At 44.3% G+C, this 22,011-nt stretch overlaps 1 protein-coding gene across 1 annotated transcript in view; it reads right to left on the bottom strand.

Moving 5' to 3' along the window:
* Positions 1-22,011, bottom strand: part of THSD4 (thrombospondin type 1 domain containing 4) — a 571,869-nt gene that overhangs the window by 549,362 nt on the left and 496 nt on the right. Inside the window, exon 2 of the mRNA XM_045530986.1 lies at positions 4,365-4,472. Within this exon, the coding sequence (XP_045386942.1) occupies positions 4,365-4,393 (29 nt within the window). The 5' untranslated portion in view covers positions 4,394-4,472. The remainder of the gene's footprint in view (positions 1-4,364; positions 4,473-22,011) is intronic.

The following is a 22,011-nucleotide window of genomic DNA, read 5'->3' as shown; positions in this document are numbered from 1 at the left end:
CCAAGAACAGCCACCTTTCTCTCTCTCATTTCCTCAATCCCTTTTGGTTGTATTTCTAAGTGGAGTAGGCTGACAGGCATTAAAGTAGTAACACTTCACTGAAGTATATATCAAAGAATAGAAAAACTTTGTTTCAGAAGACTAAAACCAGACATTTGACCTAGGGCCATCAACCTGTAAAAACCTTAAAATGATCCAGAACACTCCTTCATAAGATCTATAAAAATCACCATCTCACTCTGTAATCGCTCTAATTATATCTGTTTTTCTTCAAAAACTACCGTTCAAAATAAAAATCCCCGAATCAATTTTCTCTCCTGCCAATTTAATCACTTGGTTGGCATTTAATAGTTTAATTTTCTTCTACATTTTTTGAAACATAAAATATGTCCACACTACTAAAGCACTCCTAGCAGTGAAGGAAGAGCACCTGACCAGGCAGCAGCTCCAGGGACTCTGTTGGCTGGCCGCGTCAGGAAGCTGTCATCATTTACTGTTATACGGCCTCTAGGGAGAAAATTGTGTTTCCTTTCCATCAACTACTGAACAAACAAATAAAGATCTAACTGTGCGTAAACAAAAAGGTGCACAATTGGGAGCAAGTCTTTAAGAAATAAAAGCACTTCTGTATCATTTAGTGCCATTTCTTCTCTAATTTATAACAGATGACAAACATTTCTTTTTTCTTTTTTCTTTTTTGAGACAGAGTCTCACTCTGTCACCTGGACTAGAGTGCCGGGGCATCAGCCTAGCTCACAGCAACCTCAAACTCCTGGGCTCAAGCGATCCTCCTGCCTCAGCCTCCCAAGTAGCTGAGACTACAGGCATGCGCCACCATGCCCGGCTCATTTTTTCTCTATATATTTTTAGTTGTCCATATAATTTCTTTCTATTTTTAGTAGAGACGGGGTCTCGCTCTTGCTCAGGCTGGTCTCAAACTCCTGACCTCGAGTGATCCTCCCACCTCGGCCTCCCAGAGTGCTAGGATTACAGGCATGAGCCACCTTGCCTGGCCCGACAAACATTTCTTAATCTAGCCTTGGCCTACCCTTTGGTCCAAATGGATTTTAATTGCCCTGAATTTTTCATGGCATCCAGAGCTTGTCCAAGATTCAATGATAATCTGTTAACCAGATCCGTCAAGAGTTAAAATCTTAGCGCCTCTTCTGCTACTGGGTTTAACTGTGATTCTTTTTATTACAACATACTCTGAGCAAGGCACAGAAACTCTTATTATGTTAATACACACAGCTTCTCTGTCTCTTTCAGTGAGGGAGAAGCTGGCTTTCTGCTTCTCTGTGGCTTGGCAAAAATTAGGGAGGGATTTTTAAACAAACTCTCTGCATATCAGAATTGTGAATCCCCTTAAAGGTTTTTTCCTCTCAGGGACTTCCTTGGCAGCTAACTTCTACTTTTAACCTGTTTTCTCTATAGGTGGAGAAATCTTGCAGCTTTTCCAATTGATCTCTATGTATTTTGTTGCCTTGATAAATATTTAAAATCCCTTAAATGCATGTGTGTGTGTTTCTCATCTACCAATTTTGTCAAAGACCTCTCACTCTTAAAGTAACCATAACCCTTTTCCACAAAACATTTTGAAAAGCATTTAAACAAAAGGCACTCTAGTTTTGTTTTTGGTTTTTTTTTTTTCTGTTTAAAATATATTTACATGGCCCTAGAAACAGAGATGCAAAATAATGAAAGTGAACCTGGTTCGTGAAGAAGGGGCTGGATGGAAAACTCCAGCTGAGATCTCCTAGAGAATCACCCCTCTTCCTAATTCACACCTTCTTGCTCCAGTCCCAATAGCAGGATTCTTGGCAAAATGTCCCGCTGAGCAGCCCTGTTTCAAACAAGCCCTTCAGCAGGACCCCAACGCTGGAGGCCTATCAAGGCTCCCAGAGCTCCAGGAGAGTAGCAAGGCCCCATCTAGCTTTCAGCTACTCCTACCCTGCTAACTTCTAAGTTGCGGGCAATTCCCCAGAAACCACGCACAGCTTCGTGGTGTGCCTTCCTGAAAGAGAGATGGGCTTGGGCCCGGCTGCACGGTGGCTCACGCCTGTAAACCTAGCACTCTGGGAGGCCGAGGAGGAAGGACTGCTCAAGGTCAGGAGTTCGAGACCAGCCTGAGCAAGAGCGAGACCCCGTCTCTACTAAAAATAGAAAGAAATTATATGGACAACTAAAAATATATAGAGAAAAAATTAGCTGGGCATGGTGGCGCATGCCTGTAGTCCCAGCTACTCGGGAGGCTGAGGCAGGAGGATCGCTTGAGCCCAGGAATTTGAGGTTGCTGTAAGTTAGGCTGATGCCACGGCACTCTAGTCCAGGTAACAGAGTGAGACTCTGTCTCAAAAAAAAAAACAAAAAAGAGAGAGATGGCCTCCATATCATGTTCTGCACAGGTCCCTACAGTCGGATAACTGTTTGCAGCAGCAACGATTAAAATTCCAGGACATTAAGAAAAAACTTTGCAAAAGGGACTTCTCCCAAGACATACCCTTCCTGTGCAGCCTGGGTGGCCCACATTTTTGAGGGTCCTCAAGTACTTTTAGGGGCCTTTTTGATGACAGCCAGACTGATACCTGTTTACCACATGGGGAACCCACCTTTCATCCTCCACTTGTTCTTTTCGATCCCGTTCAATATCTGTGACCTCCAGTTCTTTATCCCCCATTGGGTCCAAGTGTTCAACTGTGCTGTGGTCTTTAAGTGACCCAGTGGTCCAGCTGTATTTCTCACTGCCTTATGGTTTTACAGCAGTATTTTGGAGTTTCCACACATTATTAATAGATGCATATAGCATATCTTGAAATATCTTTTAACTCTTAACATGCCATGCTAATTTATATTAATACCAAATACCTACCCTGAAAAGACCACCAAACATTAACTTGGGCTGCCTTGCTAATAATGGCTAGATAGTACACAGACTTCAGAATGAAGCTTTTCCTGCCTTTTCTGATAGAATCAACATGCTTGTGAATATGTCACTGATGAAGAGGTTTGTAGTTCTCTGTGGGTGTTAGGATTTCAGGCCTGCACAGGTCTGCTCATGTAAAATTATACAAGCAACTACATACTAAAGCTCACGCACATGCACTACACTCAATTAAGTGCCAGGCGTAGGCCCAAGAGCATCTGCTTGGCAAATGCTCCAGCCCTGGTTGGGCAATCACATGTGGCACCATCATAATAACATATTATAGACCATTTTACTTTTTATTGTAAGTCCTAGGCATTTGGGGCTAACGCATAGTTATGAAAAAAAAAAAAAGACTACAAGATATCCTTAATGATTCGACTTTGAAACAAAAAGTTCTTGTTTCCTGATTTCCAGGTTCTACATCAATTTATTTAAAGAGCATCCTAAGATTGCAAGATAACTTTGAGCACAGAATTGTTACCAGTTGCAAGTACCTGCCTGTAGGGATTAGGATTTTTTTCATGCTGTGCAGATGAAACAAGTGCAAAATAAACCAGATGCTGAGGCAGACGGACAGGCTACCATCTATCATCGATCCTGATTTCAAACATTGGCGCTTATCAAAACAGATTCATTGGTCTCATGATGAATAAATATTATAAATTTGAACCCATAAAGTGGATTCATATTAATAAAATATTGTCATTGTCTACTTTCCATATTGAGATTTTACATAGGATTTGGAGTGAAGAATTTTAAAAAGGATCTGCCAGCTTTTCAAAAATCGTTAGGGAAAAAAACCTCAATAACATAGATTATAGTTCCAATGCTTGGAGTCTTCAACCTGACTCCTCACATAAAGGAAGGTGGAAACTGGGATTTAAGCCCTCTGAGCACTGATTTTTCCGATCTACAAAATAGGGATAACGGTACCTGCTAGATGTACCACACATGGTTGACATAAAGATTAAATTTTAAAATGTAGATGAAAGTCACAGGCGTTTTTGTTCAGAAGGGATAAGAGAGAGCACCTTTTAAAAATACCAGATTTGGTCAAAATCTGTGGGGTTGCAACCAGAAAACAGTATTTTTTAAAGTTCTTCATATAATTCTATTATACAACCATGGTAAGTTCCCACTGATCTGGCTCCATGTTTAGTTCAATAAAAGATTTTTTGAGGCCTAGGGGAGGTCCCCCAGAAAATAGCAGACCTTGGCTTGGACCCCAAGCCCCCTGGATGTCTCCCCACAGCACACAGCTCCCTCGGCCTCAGAGGCCCCTCTGAATAGCAAACTCTTACACGTGTGTATGTATTATATCAAATATATTAGTGAGCTGCAGACACTTAAGACCAGTTACCTTAAGAAATTGTACAGTAAAATGCAAATATCAAATTTCTCATTGTCTTGTTTTCTTTTTAAAAGTTCCTCCACTTACCTGAGAGACCCCGTGAAATGGGAAACCATGATGCCGGAGGTCCAGGCAGAACCAAGGGCTTCTCAGAGACGTCGCCAACTTTCTGCAGATGGGAGTGGCGCTCAGCTCCTACAGAAATGGACGTTATTTTTAGCATAATTTGCTTAGGAAGATTCTAGAGGCATTTGCCCACTTCTGGGTCAATGAAACCAGAAGTGAGCAAATGAAAGATATTAAAACAAAAATACCACTGCCCAGTTAGAGTTACCAGGATTTCCTGATTGAAGTTCAACTGTCATATGCACATGTGGTAACAAGTTTACAGGACATTCAGCACAGCGCCTGACTCACAGGAGATGGTCAATTAATGCTATCAGAATGACCACCTCAGACGCTGAGCTCATCAGGGAGTCGGCGCTCCGCAAACCCGCACTGGAAATCCAGCTCCATCGCTTACGGGCTATTTGACCATAGAAAGTCACTTCACGTTTCTGTGTCTCGGTTTCCCCAACTGTACAGTGTGGGTAAAAATACTGCCTAACCGTAAAAGAAGAATGAAGTACTGATGCATGCTCCGACACGGAGGAATGTTGCAAACATTACGTTAAGGGAAAGAAGCCAGACACAAAGGAACATGCACTATATGATTCCATTTATAGTTAATGCCCAGAATAGGCAAATCTATAGAGATAGAAAGTAGATTAGTGGTTGCCAAAGGCTGGGGGTGGGGAGGAGTTAATGAGAGGGTACAAATGTTTCTTCCTGGGGTGACAAAAATGTTCTAAAATTAGATTGTGGTGATGTTTGCACAACCTGGAGAATATACTAAAAACCACTGAATTGTACATTACCTTGGGGAAATGTGTGGTATATGAGCTATATCTCAATACAACCATTTTTAAAAATACTGCCTACAGAACTACTGCAGGTTATGGTGGAGATTAAATAAGAGGACACATGCTTAGCCAGTGGCTGGCATGGAGAGACACTCAGTGAATGGTGACTCTGACGTTACCTGTGCACACAGGAGTCGAGCAACACTGAAACATGCTATCACAGTAACACACGTAGGTAGAACCCCTCGCCTACAAACACTACTTTATTCAGAAGCCCTCACTAAATAGAATTCCTGAACATTGTCGAGCCGGCCAATAGTCGTAAAGGCAAGTTATAAATAGCGTCGGAAAGCCTAGGATGGGAGGTTGGTTGGAATGTCATGGAGCTCGAGAAGAAAACAGAGCGTGGCCCGGCCGCCTCTCCTGCCACATCTCCTTGCAGGGAAAGGCAATAAATGAAGCCAGATTCCAAAGTGTGCCAGGGATCCTCTCTAATAAAGGCAGAGTTTCCTTAAAAAAAAAATCATTGTTTCCTGAATTCTTCCCAGGAATTCAAACTTCCTTGTCACTGGAAAAGGGGAGTGGGAAGATAAATTACAAGGATTCACGAAAAGACAGTCATGAGACTCAGACAATTCCATTTGCAGGGGAAAAGAATCAAGATTTTAAGTTACCACCAGCACTTTCTAGGGGTTATTAAGAAAGTAAAGCCTCTTAACTGTAATCACCCCTAATTAGCCATCAGCAAGTCATGAAATTACTCTTGGTATTGAAGACCCTTAAATTCTTGGCTCTCGGCCCGAACTTACAGTGAGATCCACCAGGAAGAAGGCCAACAAGTGCAAATTGGAACAGTTAAAAAACTCCTGAACGTGAGGCGTGGTCCGCTTGCTCTTGGCTGCAGAGCAGGTATGCATCACGGCAGGGGACTCAGCTTGCAGTCAGATGCAGTCTTTGCCAACCCCCTAATAACCATCAACTAATCAATAATTATTTACTTAATAGGTGGTGTGCTCAGGTCCCCTCTGAGGTGCTAAGGGAATGCAAGTTTCACTTTTACAATCTAGCTTAGGTGGGTAAGATTTAGGGAGATGGACCACCAGGGAAGAGGGTGGTGTTATCCACAACAGCACAAGTTACACAGTGTTCACTCAGACCATAAGTACAAACAAGCTAGTTCAAGAGAAGGGACTTGCTGTAGAGGGCTGGTCTGGCACCAGCAAGGGAGATGGGACTTAAAATCAGGCCTGTGCTAAGCAGGTTATGAATGAGCAATCTAGAACAGTTGGTAAGAGCGTGCACACTGTAACCTCAAAGACCTGGGTGTGAGACCAGCATTCCCACCTATTAACCAGGTGAACTTTGGCAATTAACCTGTCTTTCAATTTCCTCATCTGTAAGATGGGTAGATACTGTTTGTAACTACTTCATAGTGTTGCTGTGAGAATTAAATATTTACTGAGACTGCATGACCTGGGTGCTAGACACACACACACACACACACACACACACACACACACACACACATAGAGCAGCATGGGCCCTGCCCTCAGGAAATACAGCCTAGAAGCTAGAAGGCTATACTCTTTAAATCCACTAAAACGTAAATAAGTACAAAAGTAAAATTGAGAGAAAGTCCAAGATGCCTCAGAAAGTACTCCGGGCAGTGGTCAGAGAAGATCCCTCTGAGCAGCCGTACTGTACGTGGGGCTTGAGCAGGGAGTAGGAGTTGGCCATGTACAGTGGGGAAGTGAGCTACCCAGGGAGGGAACCAGGAGGGTTTTTTGTTTTTTTTTTTTTTTTTTTTGAGACAGAGTCTCACTCTGTTGCCCAGGCTAGAGTGCCATGGCATCAGCCTAGCTCACAGCAACCTCAAACTCCTGGGCTCAAGTGATCCTCCTGCCTCAGCCTCCCAAGTAGCTGGGACTACAGGCATGCACCACCATGCCCGGCTAATTTTTTCTATATATATTTTTAATTGTCCAGCTAATTTCTTTCTCTTTTTTAGTAGAGATGGGGTCTCTTTCTTGCTCAGGCTAGTCTCAAACTCCTGACCTTGAGATCCTCCTGCCTCGGCCTCCCAGAGTGCTAGGATTACAGGCATGAGCCACCGCGCCCGGCCGAGAATTGGGAGTATTAAGGCGCATGTGACGGATGGATGGAGGAAGGAAGCAGTGGTGGGAGAGTGTGGGAAGAGCTGCCCTCAACTGAGAGGTGAAGTCTCCAGAATATGGTAAATGCCTGGTTGAGGGGGACAAGGGAAAGAGAGGTGCCAAAGACCACTTCCTCCAGATTCCTGGTGGACAGAGGTAGCAAAAGGAGGTGCTAACGGAGCTTCCATCAAGAAAAGAAGGGCAACAAGGAAGGAAGAAGGTTTGGGGTAGAACAGTGCTCCCCAGAATGGGGCGACTGCCTAAGCAAATCTGACCAGCAGTCCGCTAGAAAAACATCTTAAATTACCAAACCAATTTGAAAACAGATTTATAACCACTGCTGATAACCACCAACCTCATCCGTCCTCTGTGTGTACCAGGCCTTCAGACGCTTGCTGATAAGAGAAATGAAGCCATCATGATTAGCATGTCATTTAAAATGTGGTTTCTTTCATCTTTATCTCATTCTTAATTTATATTTTGGGTGTATGTTTAATGTGGCCACATAATACATGGCTAGGTAAAAATAAATAAATAGCCAAACATATATTGGAGTTGTATGCTCAAACATTTTTACTGATGTAAAAATATTTTGCAATCAGTGCAATCAAAAAAAGGGTTTTGGAGGCCACTACTCTAATATGTTTTTTCACCAACTTCTTGTCAGATTTGACTCGTCACTTGTACCTCATGATACAGCTGATGAGTCCTGGGAGAGCTACCCCTCTGCCACGCTTCTCGGCATTCTCCTGAGCCTCCACGAGTCGTACCGTGTTAAACCAGCTCTGCTTTCAACCTGCAGGGCACCACCCGTGAGTCTGCCATGGAATTAATTCCGAGGGTCATGATGGACTTTTCTTTTCTTTCTTTTTTTATTTTTTCTTTGAAACAGAGTCTTGCTCTGTTGCCCAGGCTAGAGTGAGTGCCGTGGCGTCAGCCTAGCTCACAGCAACCTCAAACTCCTGGGTTCAAGTGATCCTCCTGCCTCAGCCTCCCGAGTAGCTGGTACTACAGGCATGCACCACCATGCCCGGCTCATTTTTTTTCTATATATATTTTTAGCTGTCCAGATCATTTCTTTCTATTTTTAGTAGAGATGGGGGTCTCGCTCTTGCTCAGGCTGGTCTCGAACTCCTGACCTTGAGCGATCCTCCCACCTCGGCCTCCCAGAGTGCTAGGATTACAGGAGTGAGCCACTGCGCCTGGCCCGGTATTTTTTTTAATGAAGTAGAAAACAATAAAAGAGAAGAGAAAAATGCCCCATCCCAGGCGAGGTCAGGGTACGCATTTCCTACTGTGGCTCACAGTCAGAGAAGTTTACAAGTCCTTGCTCTGGAAGGCCAGAGGCAGCAGAGGACCACAACCGTGATTGCGGGGAATTAAACCGAAAGCCCAGGGCATCACCACATATCTAAGGCCCTGCAACGTGGCCTCAGGCCGGTGTTGACTGGATGGGCAAGAAAGAGCCATGTAGGTTCTGGGGCAGGGCGGGACCTGGTAAGAGTGAAGTTTCCCGAAGACCTGTTTGGCAGCAGAGCGCCAAGCAGATTGAGCACACATGCTGTCTACAGCGCTGTGTCCGCCTTCTGAGGTTTGCTGCTGTTGATTTATAACCTTTCTCGACAGTGAACAAAAAAATCTAACAATCTAGTTTCTGTTAGAACATATGCTCCCTGGGGGACGGAGGCCCCACCTTCTCTCCGTTCCAGAAAGATCCTACAGGAAGGCTGAACTAGTCACCTGACTTGGTTCAGGCCAAAGTGACAGTCCCCACACACCAGGAGGAAGTGGCAGGAGGCACAAAGGCTCAGGACGGTGGGGTCAGAGACAGGGCCACGATGACTCGAGCCCAGGACAGAACATGGTTCTCCTGACCCACGAGGATGCCACTGTGCCCTGAACTACTACTCACAGGCCCATGCTGGAGTCTCTCTCCTGCTCCTGCTCCTTCTCCTCCCAGCCTGACCAAAACTCCTGGGAGCCTCACCCGACTTCAGCCGGAGCTTCGGAAGAGAAGGATCTGTACAGCCCTCTCAAGTCTGGGTTCAGAAAGACCCAACTACAGGCACCAGTTCCACCTCCCTCCCACCCTCCCACACACATGCTTCTGCCCTCCGGAGCTCAGCAATGTAAAGCCACCACCCAAGCACACAAAAGCACCAGTCCCTGGGGAGAGGAAGTGACTCACCAGCAAAGCATGAGGACCAGAGATTTCAAAAGGAGGGAGTTCCAGACCCCAAATCCAGCACCAGTCATACAAAGCGAGGACAAGCCTCAGAACCTGCCTGTTTCTCTATAAAAGCCACCCCGAGGGTCCCCATAGGACAGAAGCCCCCAGGCGGGGCCCAGACCCTGCCCTGTCCTTCCATCAGCAACACCAACGTGCTTTCCTGCCCTGCCGCCATTTACACAAACTTTCTTCTCACAGAGCCTAGACCCGCTGTGCACAGTGCCACTACCGCCCCCTACCTGCCACTCTACTTGTGGGTGGACAGAAGTACCAGGATGTCAGCTCCCAACCTCAGGGCATGTCCAAGTCACCTCTGTCCTCCATTATTAGGAAAGAGTCAGGAATCGGCTCTTCCTTAGCACCTGAAATGGGACGGCGTAGGTCATGCTACACAACCATCACAGCAAAACTGAGGCCACACAGTGAGCCCAGGCAACCAACATCTGGATGAGGGATGAGGTTTGGGGAAAGATGATTCACGGAGTGGACAGGAGAGCTCTTCTGGACTCTTAAAAAAAAAGAAACAAAAAATCTAAAACTAAAACAAAAAGCCAAAGGGCGTGTGTGTTTGGGGAATGAACAAACTCTACTGAGAAAGGGCACAGTGTGGATGGCAGAGGCGGAGGACCAGGGATCCAGCAATGCCCTGAGCCAACCGCAGAGGAGGAGAAGGGGCCTGGGTGGAGACGGACACCAGGGAGGCTGGGAGCAGGCTGCCCTACACGGTACTGAGTGGGGTGCAGGCCCAGGACAAAGGTGTGCAGCGTCCCCCACACTCCCCCGCTGAGAAGACACGGAGGATTGGAGAAAAAGCTTTGGCTGGAGAAGGGGTAAGGCTGCCAAGAACAGCCCAATCGCAAGAGACAGAAAAACAGGCGCTCTTATTTCTTCAAAGCACCCCTTGCCTAAATGAAAAGATTATCCAGAGCAGGTGGGAAGCAAGAGAGGCATTCCATTCTAGAGGAGGGAAGGAGGGAGGGATATCCTTTAAATGGTCATCATTAACAATATAGTGGGCAAACTTGCCAGCCAACAATGAGAGGTGCAGGACAGGGTCTGGCAGCTTGAAAGAGAAGCGATCATGTCCTCTTTTCACAGATACTAGACATTATCTGTTCACGTTTGCCCCTCACTGGATGGGAAGCTTCTCAAAGGCAAGAGATTGTTTTAGTCACCTTTACAAAAGCCCTGTCACCCGACACACTGCCTGGTAGGGGGCAGGCATGCAAAAAAAAAGCTGTATGAACGAATGGATGAACAGATGAATGGATGAACAGATGAAGAACGAACAGCACATGTTTCCTATAGACTGTTACATCTTAGAAAGCAGAGTCTCTGTGTGGTTTCTCTCGCTCTGCTTTTGCTGTTGACTAAACATCTACAGACGGCCCTGGGCACAGAATGACTGTGCTCACCCTCCACGCATGCATGCTGCTTCCGTGGTCCGACCCTTGAGCCCTCTGGTGGCAGTCATCAATCGCCACAGCACATTCAGGAAATCCTGCCCCAGGCCATGAGGTACTGGGGGAGGGAGGGGGGTTGACCCTGGAGTCCCAGGCCTGGTCACATTTCCAGCCTCCTCCTGCTCCTTGGAGGACAACCAGAGGAATGTTCCCCTAGCACGTCCTGGGCTCACGATCTTTTCTCCTACCACCTCACAGAGTCCACCCTTTTTATTCCTGTCATATCCAAACTCAGCCACAGAGCACCGCTCCCCCTGTGGAACCCCTACGCTGCACACTGGCTGGCTTGCCCAGGGCAACGTGAAAACCCAGAGAGTCTGAATTAGGAAAAAACATTGCGAAGATCTATTAAAACTCCCTGGCTGCTTTCGAGCAAACACATTGCAGTGGGTTTTGTTACCCGTTAAGGAAAACACCTTGCTTCTCCGTGTTCACCTTGAGAAATCAGGTAATCAGCACAGATTAGTTAAGGATTTCAACATAAATCGCATAATTTTTGTGGTTATTAACATCGGTGTGGTTTATATTTGGTTTTGGCCCTAGAAAACGTTTCCCAGGTAACTAAGGAAAACATTCAAGGGCAGCAATATCATGCAGGCAAGATATTTAAAATGCATGAGCCATTTGTTCCTGCTTCTGGACAAAGTTGCTTTCTCGATTTCAGATGACACGATTACTGCAGATCAAAGCAGGGAAAAAATTCTGGAGTCAGAATGCTTTCTCTTCCCCAGATATTACTTACTTAGTCATTTGATTTACACCACTTGATAAACCTGGTTCAATTTCCTTACTTCTGTGTAAGTCTTCCATGCAGAACTCCATTCTAGGAATTGTCACCATGTATCATTATGATTTGTTTGTCTGTCCTCCCACACAGCATGGACCTCCTCCTCCAAGACTTCCTTGTTAGATTCCTGGTGCCTAGAACAGCACCTGGGGTACAGTAGGTGTTCTGTGACGACCGAAAGTCCTCCTGTTCAAACTCGCTCAGAGGGCCTTCTCTTCCATGCAGGAGTGTGCTGTTTCCAAGGCACCATTGCCCAGCCCAGGATCTGAACATCTCAACAGCAACTTCCCTCTTCTGCAGTAATTGCTAATTGTTTCTGAAATTAACACTATTGATGACATTCTCCACCCCACTCCTGAAGCTCCCAACACCCAAATAAACAGCTGTGATGGGACGCAGGCCTTCCTACGTAGCAATCAAAGACTCCTAGACACAGAGTCCAGCCCTCCTCCCCACTCAGACTCAACCTTTCCCTAGCATCCTCTGCCAAGAGAAGTTTATAATCCCAAGGAAAAGAGATCAGACTGCCACAGCCAAGCTCTGCATGGGAACCACAGAAACCAGGCTTTCTCCAAGGTGATGATCCATCTCATTCCAAAAACCAATATATTCTCCAGCCGCCTTGGCCAGAGGCAGGTGACCATGGGACGAAAGGCCACCTTCCCTATCTTCTGCTATGAGGCCCAGGTCCTGCTACCTACAGATGGCCTCTTCTTGCCACTCTGGCGACCACCTGTGTACATCTGTGCTTGTGTTTTGGGGAAGGAGGCTGTGCCGAGTGCATTAACACTGAAAGAACACTCAGAGAGAGCAAGCATCACATTCAGTCACAAAATAGACCTAGGGCTGAGTGGAAGATAGTTAATGTGGTATTCTTTTAGAAAGAAATCTGTGTATAAAGTTATGTTTGTTTATTGAGGAAAGTTTGGGACTACAGAAAAATATAAAAAGCAAAGTCAGAATTACTTATTGTCTCATAATCCAAGTTAACCAGCGTTCAACTTTTTGGTGTTCTCATGTTTATTTTCTTCTAAGCATGATGCTTATACATATTATCTGCATATTTTGCATATACGTCTTTAAAATCATACATGCAGTTTTGTATCCTTTTTTTGCCTTACATTATAAGCATCTCATTAGCAATAGTCAAAATCATTTTTAATCACTGCATAATAGTCCACTCTAGTGAATGCCAGATAGCATATCTAATGATGTCCCCTTATCAGTGGAATAGCTGATGAACATCTTTGTATAAAATTCTTTACCTGTTTCTCTGCTTAGTTCCTTGGAATAGATTCCTAGAAATGGAATCACTAAACTAAAGGTATGACTATTTAAGGTCCTTCATATATATGGATCATTTCAAAAAGAATGGTATCAACCGAGACTCTTACATGTAGCAGATGAAATAAACACATTTGCCAATAATAATTATGATTTATAATCTTTCCTAATTTTATAGGCAATTAGTTAGGGTAGGATATCTCTGTAACAAATCACCCCCAAATTTCAATGGTTTAACACGATAAAAGGTTTTTTGCTCAAGTCACTGTCTGATGCATGTTGGCAGGGTCATTCTGCTCCACACAGTCTTGCAGGCATCCAGTGACCCAGGCTCTTCCCATCTAGTGGCTCCACCATTGTCTAGGGCCTTGGAGTCCTCAACTGGATTCTTTCTTCCAGTGAACGAACAAGGGGAAAGAGAAGGCATGGAAGATTGAGCTAGCAGTTTCATGAAGGTAGCTTAAATTATTGCCACTCATATTCCATAACCCAGCTTAGTCATGTGGCAGCAGACCTAACTGCAAAGGAGTGTGGGATATGTGGTCTACCTATATTCTCAGGAGGAAATCTTCTGGTGAGCAACTAGCCAGCGTTTGGAACAACAGGCAAAATCATGGTAAGGCATTTTAACATATGCTCCTTTGATTATTGGTAAAGTTGTAACAGATCTTCATTTTTATTAGGCATGTAGATGGTCTCTTCTGTGAAGTTTTTACAACCTCTTTTGCCCATTTCTCTGTAGGGATCCGACATGATGTTTATTTGTTGTTGTTGTTGTTGTTGTTGAGACAGAGTCTCACTCTGTTGCCTAGGCTAGAGTGCCGTGGCGTCATCAAAGCTCACAGCAACCTCAGACTCCTGGGCTCAGTCGATCCTCCTGCCTCAGCCTCCCGAGTAGCTGGGACTACAGGCATGCGCCACCATGCCCAGCTAATTTTTTCTCTATATATTTTTAGTTGTCCATATAATTTCTTTCTATTTTTAGTAGAGATGAGGTCTTGCTCTTGCTCAGGCTGGTCTCAAACTCCTGAGCTCAAATGATCCACCCGCCTTGGCCTCCCAGAGTGCTGGGATTACAGGCGTGAGGCACCGCGCCCAGCCCTACATGATGTTTTGAATTGATTTTTAAGAGCTCTTCTACATTAAGGATGTAAACTCTTATTTTTTGTTAAGTTTGGGAACTTTTTTTTGTTTGACTTTTAATTTTATTTATAATTCTTACATAAATAAGTTTTGATTTTATGACTGTAAATCTACCAATTATTTCATTTGTGATTTTTCTGATGGAGATCTTATCACAGAAACACAAAGCACACACACACACACACACACACAAATCTGAGACAGTCTAATCCAACTCTCCAATTTCATTATTTTGTAATCACAATTCAAAGATGATTTCAAGAAATCAGATGACTGGTACAAGGTCCCATAGCTCATCAGAGGCAAAGCTAGGGCTAGGGGTTTTAAAAATTAACATTTATTAAGTGTATAATATGTAACACCCTGTGCTAAACACTTTCAAACATTAATTAATTCTCAAGACAACCCTACGAGGCAGATGCTATTGCTATCCCCATTTTACAGAGAAGCAAACTGAGGCTGTGAGTAGTGAAGCAATATACCCAGGGTCACACAGCTAGTAAATGGCAGCAGCGTGATTTGAACCCAAGCTCACCATAGCACTACATTCAACCGCCTCTCAGGCCTCCTGACACAATGCATCAAATGTGCATTTCCAGGAGAGTTGCTTGTGTTCACATTCACCTTGCGCATAGCACGCAGGCTGCAGCCGGGGCCCCAGCCAGGGAAGATGGTATGTGGGGGGTTGTGCTCTACCCCATGCACTCGGGACAGCTCTGGCCTCGAGTCCCGGATATTTTCCCAGTGCCCCCACGCATTTGCCCATCCAGAACGCATCCTGGCTCGGTATGCTTTGGCCACCATAAATCAGCCAGCCACACACACGGCCTTTGGTGCTTCTAAATATCAGGGAAAAGGATTTGCCTTTTCCTGCTCTGCTCCTGAGGCTTGTGTGTGGACGTTTGAGTTATGTCATTATTTTTTTAAGCGATAGAAATCTAGTCAATGATTTGTAGCCAATCACCGCTGTGCAATGTATGCTGAAAGGCTCTGTATATCCTTACAGAAGGAAGCAGAAACCTAACAAATTAGTCTTACTTCCTTGACAAAGTTCTGTGATGGGCCCGTCTTAGGTAAAGCGGAAATCGGGTGCCGTGATTAAAAGATTATGATAATGCGAAAAAGACAGGCATCACATAAATTAGAAAATATTTGCAAGGAAACCAAGAGAGGCAAGTCCTTGGAGGTTAAGGGTCACCTAGAGGTTAAGGAGGACAATAAAAGGCAACTGGGTTTAGAAAGAATAAAGCTGTTAGCATACCCTTCTTAAACTCCACCCTCAATGGCTGTGATGCCGTACAAATCTGCTGTCTTCCTTTCCCTTCTGTCTGCCTTGTTGGCTGGCTCTCCCTGTGACTCAAAGTAGGACTAGAAAAATGTCAGCAATAACCAACCCTCACTAACAAACTGCGCGCCTTGGGTAAGACTCTTACCTCTTTGATTATTATCCCATGCTAAGGTCTTAAAAACCCAGCATCTCAAGATCTGCATTCTCAGTCGGAATGCTCTCCTGTACTTCTATTTTCCTCCTGCTCAAGGCCCACCCAAGATGAATAAAAGGACCCATCACCAGTCCCACCCCGAGCCCTCCTACTTCAATGGTGGCATCACCATCCATCCTCCCAGTGAATGAAGCTCAAAGCTTACCTGGGCCTCTGTGATTCCCCCCTCCTGCGTGCCATAAGCCTAATCTCTTGCCAACTCTAAGTTCTTCCTTTGTATTATTTCTCAGATAACTTCTTTCCTTTCCATGCCATCTTCCACCAGCCTCTTCCAAACCATTATCCAGATAATTGCAATTAGTGTTTCTCTGATTTCCCTATGCATCTTTGTCCAAAGTTAGATGGGTCTATTTCTAGGTTGTCTATCCTGTTCCACTAATCTACGTGCCTATCTCTCCACCAATACAGCACTTGTCTTGATAATTATCGCTATGTGAGCCTTCAAACCAGAAAGACCAATTCCTCCTACTTTAATCTTCTTTTTCAAAATTATTTTCAAAAGTTTGACTACGATGTGTCTTGGTATAGCTTTCTTTGTGTTTATCCTGTTTAGGGTTCACTCAACTTCTTGAACCTATACGTTCGTGTCTTATGTTCAATTTGGCAAGTTTTCAGCCAGTATTTCATTGACTGTTTTTCAGTCCTACCCTCTTTCTTCTCCCTTGGGACTTCAAAGACACATATGTTAGATCTTTTGTTACATTAATAGTTCTACAGGTCCCTGAGGTTCTGTTCTTTTTTCCCCCCAGGGTATTTTATCCCCAGTCTATTTTTTCTCTGTTGTTCAGGTTGGGTATTTCTATTGTTATTAATATATCTTCAAATTCACTGATTCTTTCCTGTCATTTCCATTCTGCTGTCTAGTGAGATTTTATTTCAGGTATTACATTTTTCAGTCCTAAAATTTCTATTTGGGATTAAAGACTTAAACAAATCACTTAAAGACTTAAACATATCACTACGAGATATTGGTTTGGAATAATTTTTTTGTATTTGGCCCCAAAAGCACAGGCAAAAAAAGCAAAACTAGACAAACAGTATTACATCAAACTAAAAAGCTTCTGCACAGCAAAAGAAACAATTAACAGTATTAAACCTACAGAATGTGGAGGAAATATTTGCAAGCCATCCACCTGATAAAGGAATAATGTCCAAAATATGTAAGGACCTCAAACAACTCAATAGCAAGAAAATAAAAACTCAATTAAAAAATAAGCAAGGGACCTGAATAGACATTTCTCAAAAGAAGATACACAAATGGCCAACAGGTATATGAAAAAATGTTCAACACCACTAATCTTTAGGGAAATGCAAATTAAAACCACAATGAGCTAGCATTCACACCTAAAAGAATAGCTATTAAGAAAAAGACGAAAGAAAACAAGTGCTGGTGAAGATGTGGAGAAAAGGGAACTCCTGTATACTGTTGGTGGGAATGTAAATTAGTACAGCCACTATGGAAAACTATACAGAGGCTCCTCAAAAAAACCAAAACTAGAACTACCACATGATCTATCAATCACATTTCTCGGTATTTACCCAAATGATTTTAAATCGGTTTGTCAAAGAGATATCTGCACTCCCATGTCTACTGCAGCACTATTCACAATAGCCAAGTTATGGATTCAACCTACATGTCCATCAACAAAATAACTGATAAAGAAAATGTGGTATATGTATACATACAATAGAATATTAGTCAGCCTGAAAAAGGAAGAAAATCCTGTCATATGCTACAACATAGATGAATCTAGAGGACATTATGCTAAGTGAAATAAGCCAGGCACAGAAAGACAAATGCTACATGTTCTCACTTATATGTAGAATCTAAAATAATCAAACTCACAGAAGCAGAGAGTGGAATGGTGGTTACAGAGGCTGGGGAGTAGAGGGAAAAGGAGGTGATGGTCAAAGGGTACAAAATCTCAGAAGGAGTATGGTTTCTTTCTTTCTTTTTTTTTTGAGATCTATTAAATAGTGTGGTGAACATAGTTAATAATAGTGTATTGTACATTTTAAACTTGCTAAGAGAATAAATTTCAGATGTTCTCACTATAAAAAAGGTAAGTATTTGAGGTGAAGGGTATTTTACTTAGGTTGATCTAATTATTCCACATTGTATTCATAAATCATAAGACCACTTTGTAGCCCTTAAATTATTCCTGTGTGTTAAATTCTTCCTGTGTTTTGAGAGCTCTTTTGTTTATAGGGGGTGGTCTTACAGCCAAGGGCATGGGTGTAGAGTCCTAAATATTAATAATGAATAATTTAAAATTGTCAATTTACAAAAAAAAATGTTTAAAAATTTTTAAAAATAAAATAAAATTTCCATTTTGTTCTTCTTTATATCTTCTATTTCTTTGCAGAGACTTTTGATTTTTTTTCATGTTCATCATTGTTCATTGAAGCATTTCCATGATGGCCATTTTAAAATCTTTGCCAGATAATTCTCCTCTGTCAACTCAGTGCTGGCATTGAGTTATCGTCTTTTTTCATTCAGTGTGAGAACTTCCTGGCTCTCAGTATGATGAGTGATTTTCTATTGAAACCTGGACATTTGGGGTATTATGTTAGAGGCGCTAGATCTTCTTTAAACCTTTCCTTTCAGCTGCTTCCCTGACCCTGCTCCAGCAGGGAAGCGGGGACCCCCCTCCTTATGACAAGGTGGGGATAGAAGTCCAGGTTCCCCACTTGGCCTCCAGCAATCCTCAAGGAAGAAAGAGGAGTCATGACTACTTCTGGGCAGAGGTGGGCGTTCCAGTTTCCCAATAGATCTCCACGGACAGCCCCCTGGCTGGGAGGAGTAGCAGTGCCCCACTACTATGCCCCATGTGGCCTCCACTGGCACCACAGTGGGGAGGCTAAGGGGGACGCGTGGCCTTGTTACTGCTGGGTGGCAGTCAGAGTCCTGACTGTCCACTCAGCCTCCTCTGTCCACTCCAGCAGGGAAGGGGAGGGACGTCTTATTGCTGCTGGGTGAGAATGGAAGCCCAGGCTCCCCACATGCCCCCAAAGAGAAATGGGCCCTCAGAAGTGATCTAGTCTGTCACCATTCATTTAGGAGTGAAGAATTAGTGACCCAGGGATGGGAATGGATTGCTGGAGGTCAAAGGGCAAATTAGTAGCAAAGTCAGGACTCAAGACCCATGCCCTTGGCTGCAAGACCACTTGCCTATAAGGCAAAGAGCTCGCTCCCAACACACAGGAAGAATGCCAGCCCCCCGCCCAACATAATAATGAAAAATTTCACCGGCCAAAGGATAGCGGCTGCCTCCCTTCACATCCTGCCAGACCCCAGGCCAGAAAGCACACGTGGCTATGCGCCATCACTCCCTAAACAACACAAACACACGTCTACTTAAGACAGGTCTTCCATCCAACACACACAGCAAAAGCACATTCCTGAGCCAAGAACCACAGCATCATAGTCACCTTCGGGGCTGGTGGTCTTCCATCTGGAGAGGATTCTGGCTTTCCTACCGTTGGAATCTCTGAAACCAAGATACACTCAGGAGCCGTGGAACTCAGAGCAGCCGGCAGCCCAGGCCCCCCACTCCTGGCTGGAGAGCTGGGTCTGCACCCAGCTGGAGGCGCCTACCTTGGACCCGGGGCTTCTCGTCTAGCCCCTGCCGGCCGGCGGTCTCAGCACAGCGCTGCTTATTCTGCTGTAAGGGAAAGCTGGTGACCTGGGAGGGGAAACTGTGCTTTCTAACAGTCTTTGTTTTTGTTTCCATTTAAAAAGGTTAGTGACTTTATTGCAAGTGGAAAGAACCAAAGTAACAATTTCAAAGAGGCTCAGCATGTTTTGGAGCTGCCCAAATATACAGAACTTCTGAGTGGGGAGGAAAGGAAAGGGTAAAGAGGGAACAAAAGTTTATCTCACATTCACCGTGGGCCAGACACAAGCCTTGGTGTTCCTTCCATTCCCTCCCCTGGCTTTTACCATAAAAGTTCCAGCCAGAATCACGTTCCAAATGCCTGACTATCAGCCACGGGGCTCTCAGGACTCAGGTGGGGCTGCTGGAGTCCAGGGTGGCACAATAATGAACAAGCTTAGGATATACAATTTGAATCAAGAAATAGAATGATACAACAATATTAACACAGTCATTAGATGCCAAAATTTTGAAATCATACGATTTTAAATTTTTTAATTCATTAGAATAACTAAAGAACTACAAATTATGTTAAAGTAATTGCTTATGTTGGTACCATTCATGCCGATAAATACCTGCAATCTCTTGATAGAATTTGTGAATTAAGTTATACTCTTATGAGCACTGGAACTTGTACGAAGTATTTTGTTGGCTATTGGACTATTTTCACATTCACTCTTCCTACAATTTAAACAAATTTTCAATTATTATAGTAATCTAGACCAGGGGTCAGCAAACTCTGGCCCATGGGTCAAACCTGGCCCTCGGCCTGTTTTTATCACATTTTCAAATGGTTGAGCAAAAATTAAGAGAAGAATATTTTATGGCATGTGAAAATTATATGAAATTCAAATTGCAGCATCCATAAGTAAAGTTTTATTGGAACACAGCCCTGCCTATTGGTTTGTGTATTGTCTACGGCTTCTTTTGTGCTCAAAAGGCAGAGCTAATAAGTTGCAACAGAGACTGCACAGCCCACAGAGGCAAAATATTAACTCTCTGGCCCTTTCCAAAAAGTTTGCCGACCCCTGATCTAGACAGTCTGTCAAATGGTGGTGCTAGCGCCAGACTGAAAACACATGATGATGATGATGATGATAGCAACAAGAACCACCACCAGCTTAGCCGCTAGGAAAGCCAAATAACTGTCACGAGACACCGAGTGGGCAATTTAAGAGTGAGGCCACTGTGCAATGTCACAGAGAACACTGACAATATGCGAAGCAACAGTAAAGCAAAACTATTCACTCTGAGACTGTATCGAGTAAACGCACACTCTACATTTATTCTGCGAGGGGAAAAAAGTCTGAATGAGAGATCTGAACTCTGAGAGGTCTTCAAGAATGTGGCCCTCCCATAAAACACAACAGGCTTCTACTTCCTTTCTCCTCCCCTCCCCCACACACCCTTTCCTCCCGTTGGGATGGGGGGAGCCCTCAAGTCCCACCAACCTGAGTCTGATGCCCTTCTAGGTCCCCCAGCCTCACAGTGATTTTCCTCCCACCTGCCCCCTCCTAAGGCTGTAGGACCAGCACCGCTCCCTCCCCCAGGCAGGACCATCATCTCCTTTAAAACGAACCGAAGTTCTAGTGCTCATGAGCGCAACAGCAGGCCCTTTATCTCACTGCAGGCTCGCGTGCTCAGATGCACTGCACACATGCTCTCTCCGCTAGTGCCTGCAGCAGGGACAGAGATTTCACAAATGAGGAAGACGAAGCTTAAAGAGACAAAGCTGCCCAAAGCCACACAAGCACTCGCCAGGACTGGAATTCACACTTGACGATGCATGGTGCTGCTACCTGATGCCCAGGAGGGGCTCAGACAGGATTCGGTGGGTGGACGAACGGCTGCATAGCAACGCCCATACAGGACCACTACCGCGCCCTAGCACAATCGCAGAAGATGCCAAGACCTTCCACCTCAAGGGACCTCTGTGAACACTGACACAATTTCCCTCTACGGAACTCAGGAAGTCACCACTGGAGCAGCGCATCTTGCATCCCTTGCTAGGAGTGAGGGATCGCGTTCCTCTGATCGGAGCCCGAGTCAAGAACAGGAGCTAATGAGGCAAGGAAAGTGTGGGCAGAATGTAAGTGCCAGTTCTGTTCCTCGTACTCTCACCTGGGCCTCCCAGCCGCGTTTTCTCTGAAGCGCCCTTGAGCGGCACGGAACGCTATTACAACAGCTTATGCTTTGACCTGGCAATCACATGGCCGGGAACGGAATTTCTAAAACGAAACATGAGATCAGAAATAGATAAATAATGGCACATTGAACACTGAACATTGTTGGCAGTACTAATTCTTAGAATCAGGAAAAACTAGAAAAAAAACTAGATCCTTGATGGAGGGTGGGGAACGTCTCAGGAAAGGGCGATGGAGCAAAGTGGTGGGCAACATCATTATGCTTAAAAAATGGGGACCCTGAAAAGGACAAAAGTGGGAAATGTTCACACAAAATCGTATCACGTGGTAAGACACAGGTGCGCATGCTAAATTAAAATGTAAACTGATGTCAAGAGAAAACAGAACAATATAAGCAGTTGGTACATTATGCATACATATGCTTGAACAAGAAAGAGAGAGAGGAGAACAAGAGAGAAAAAGAGAGACTT

The sequence above is a fragment of the Lemur catta genome, chromosome 1, assembly GCF_020740605.2.
Source record: "Lemur catta isolate mLemCat1 chromosome 1, mLemCat1.pri, whole genome shotgun sequence".
NCBI classification, from domain to species: domain Eukaryota; kingdom Metazoa; phylum Chordata; class Mammalia; order Primates; family Lemuridae; genus Lemur; species Lemur catta.
This window is presented reverse-complemented; position numbering and strand designations above follow the sequence as displayed.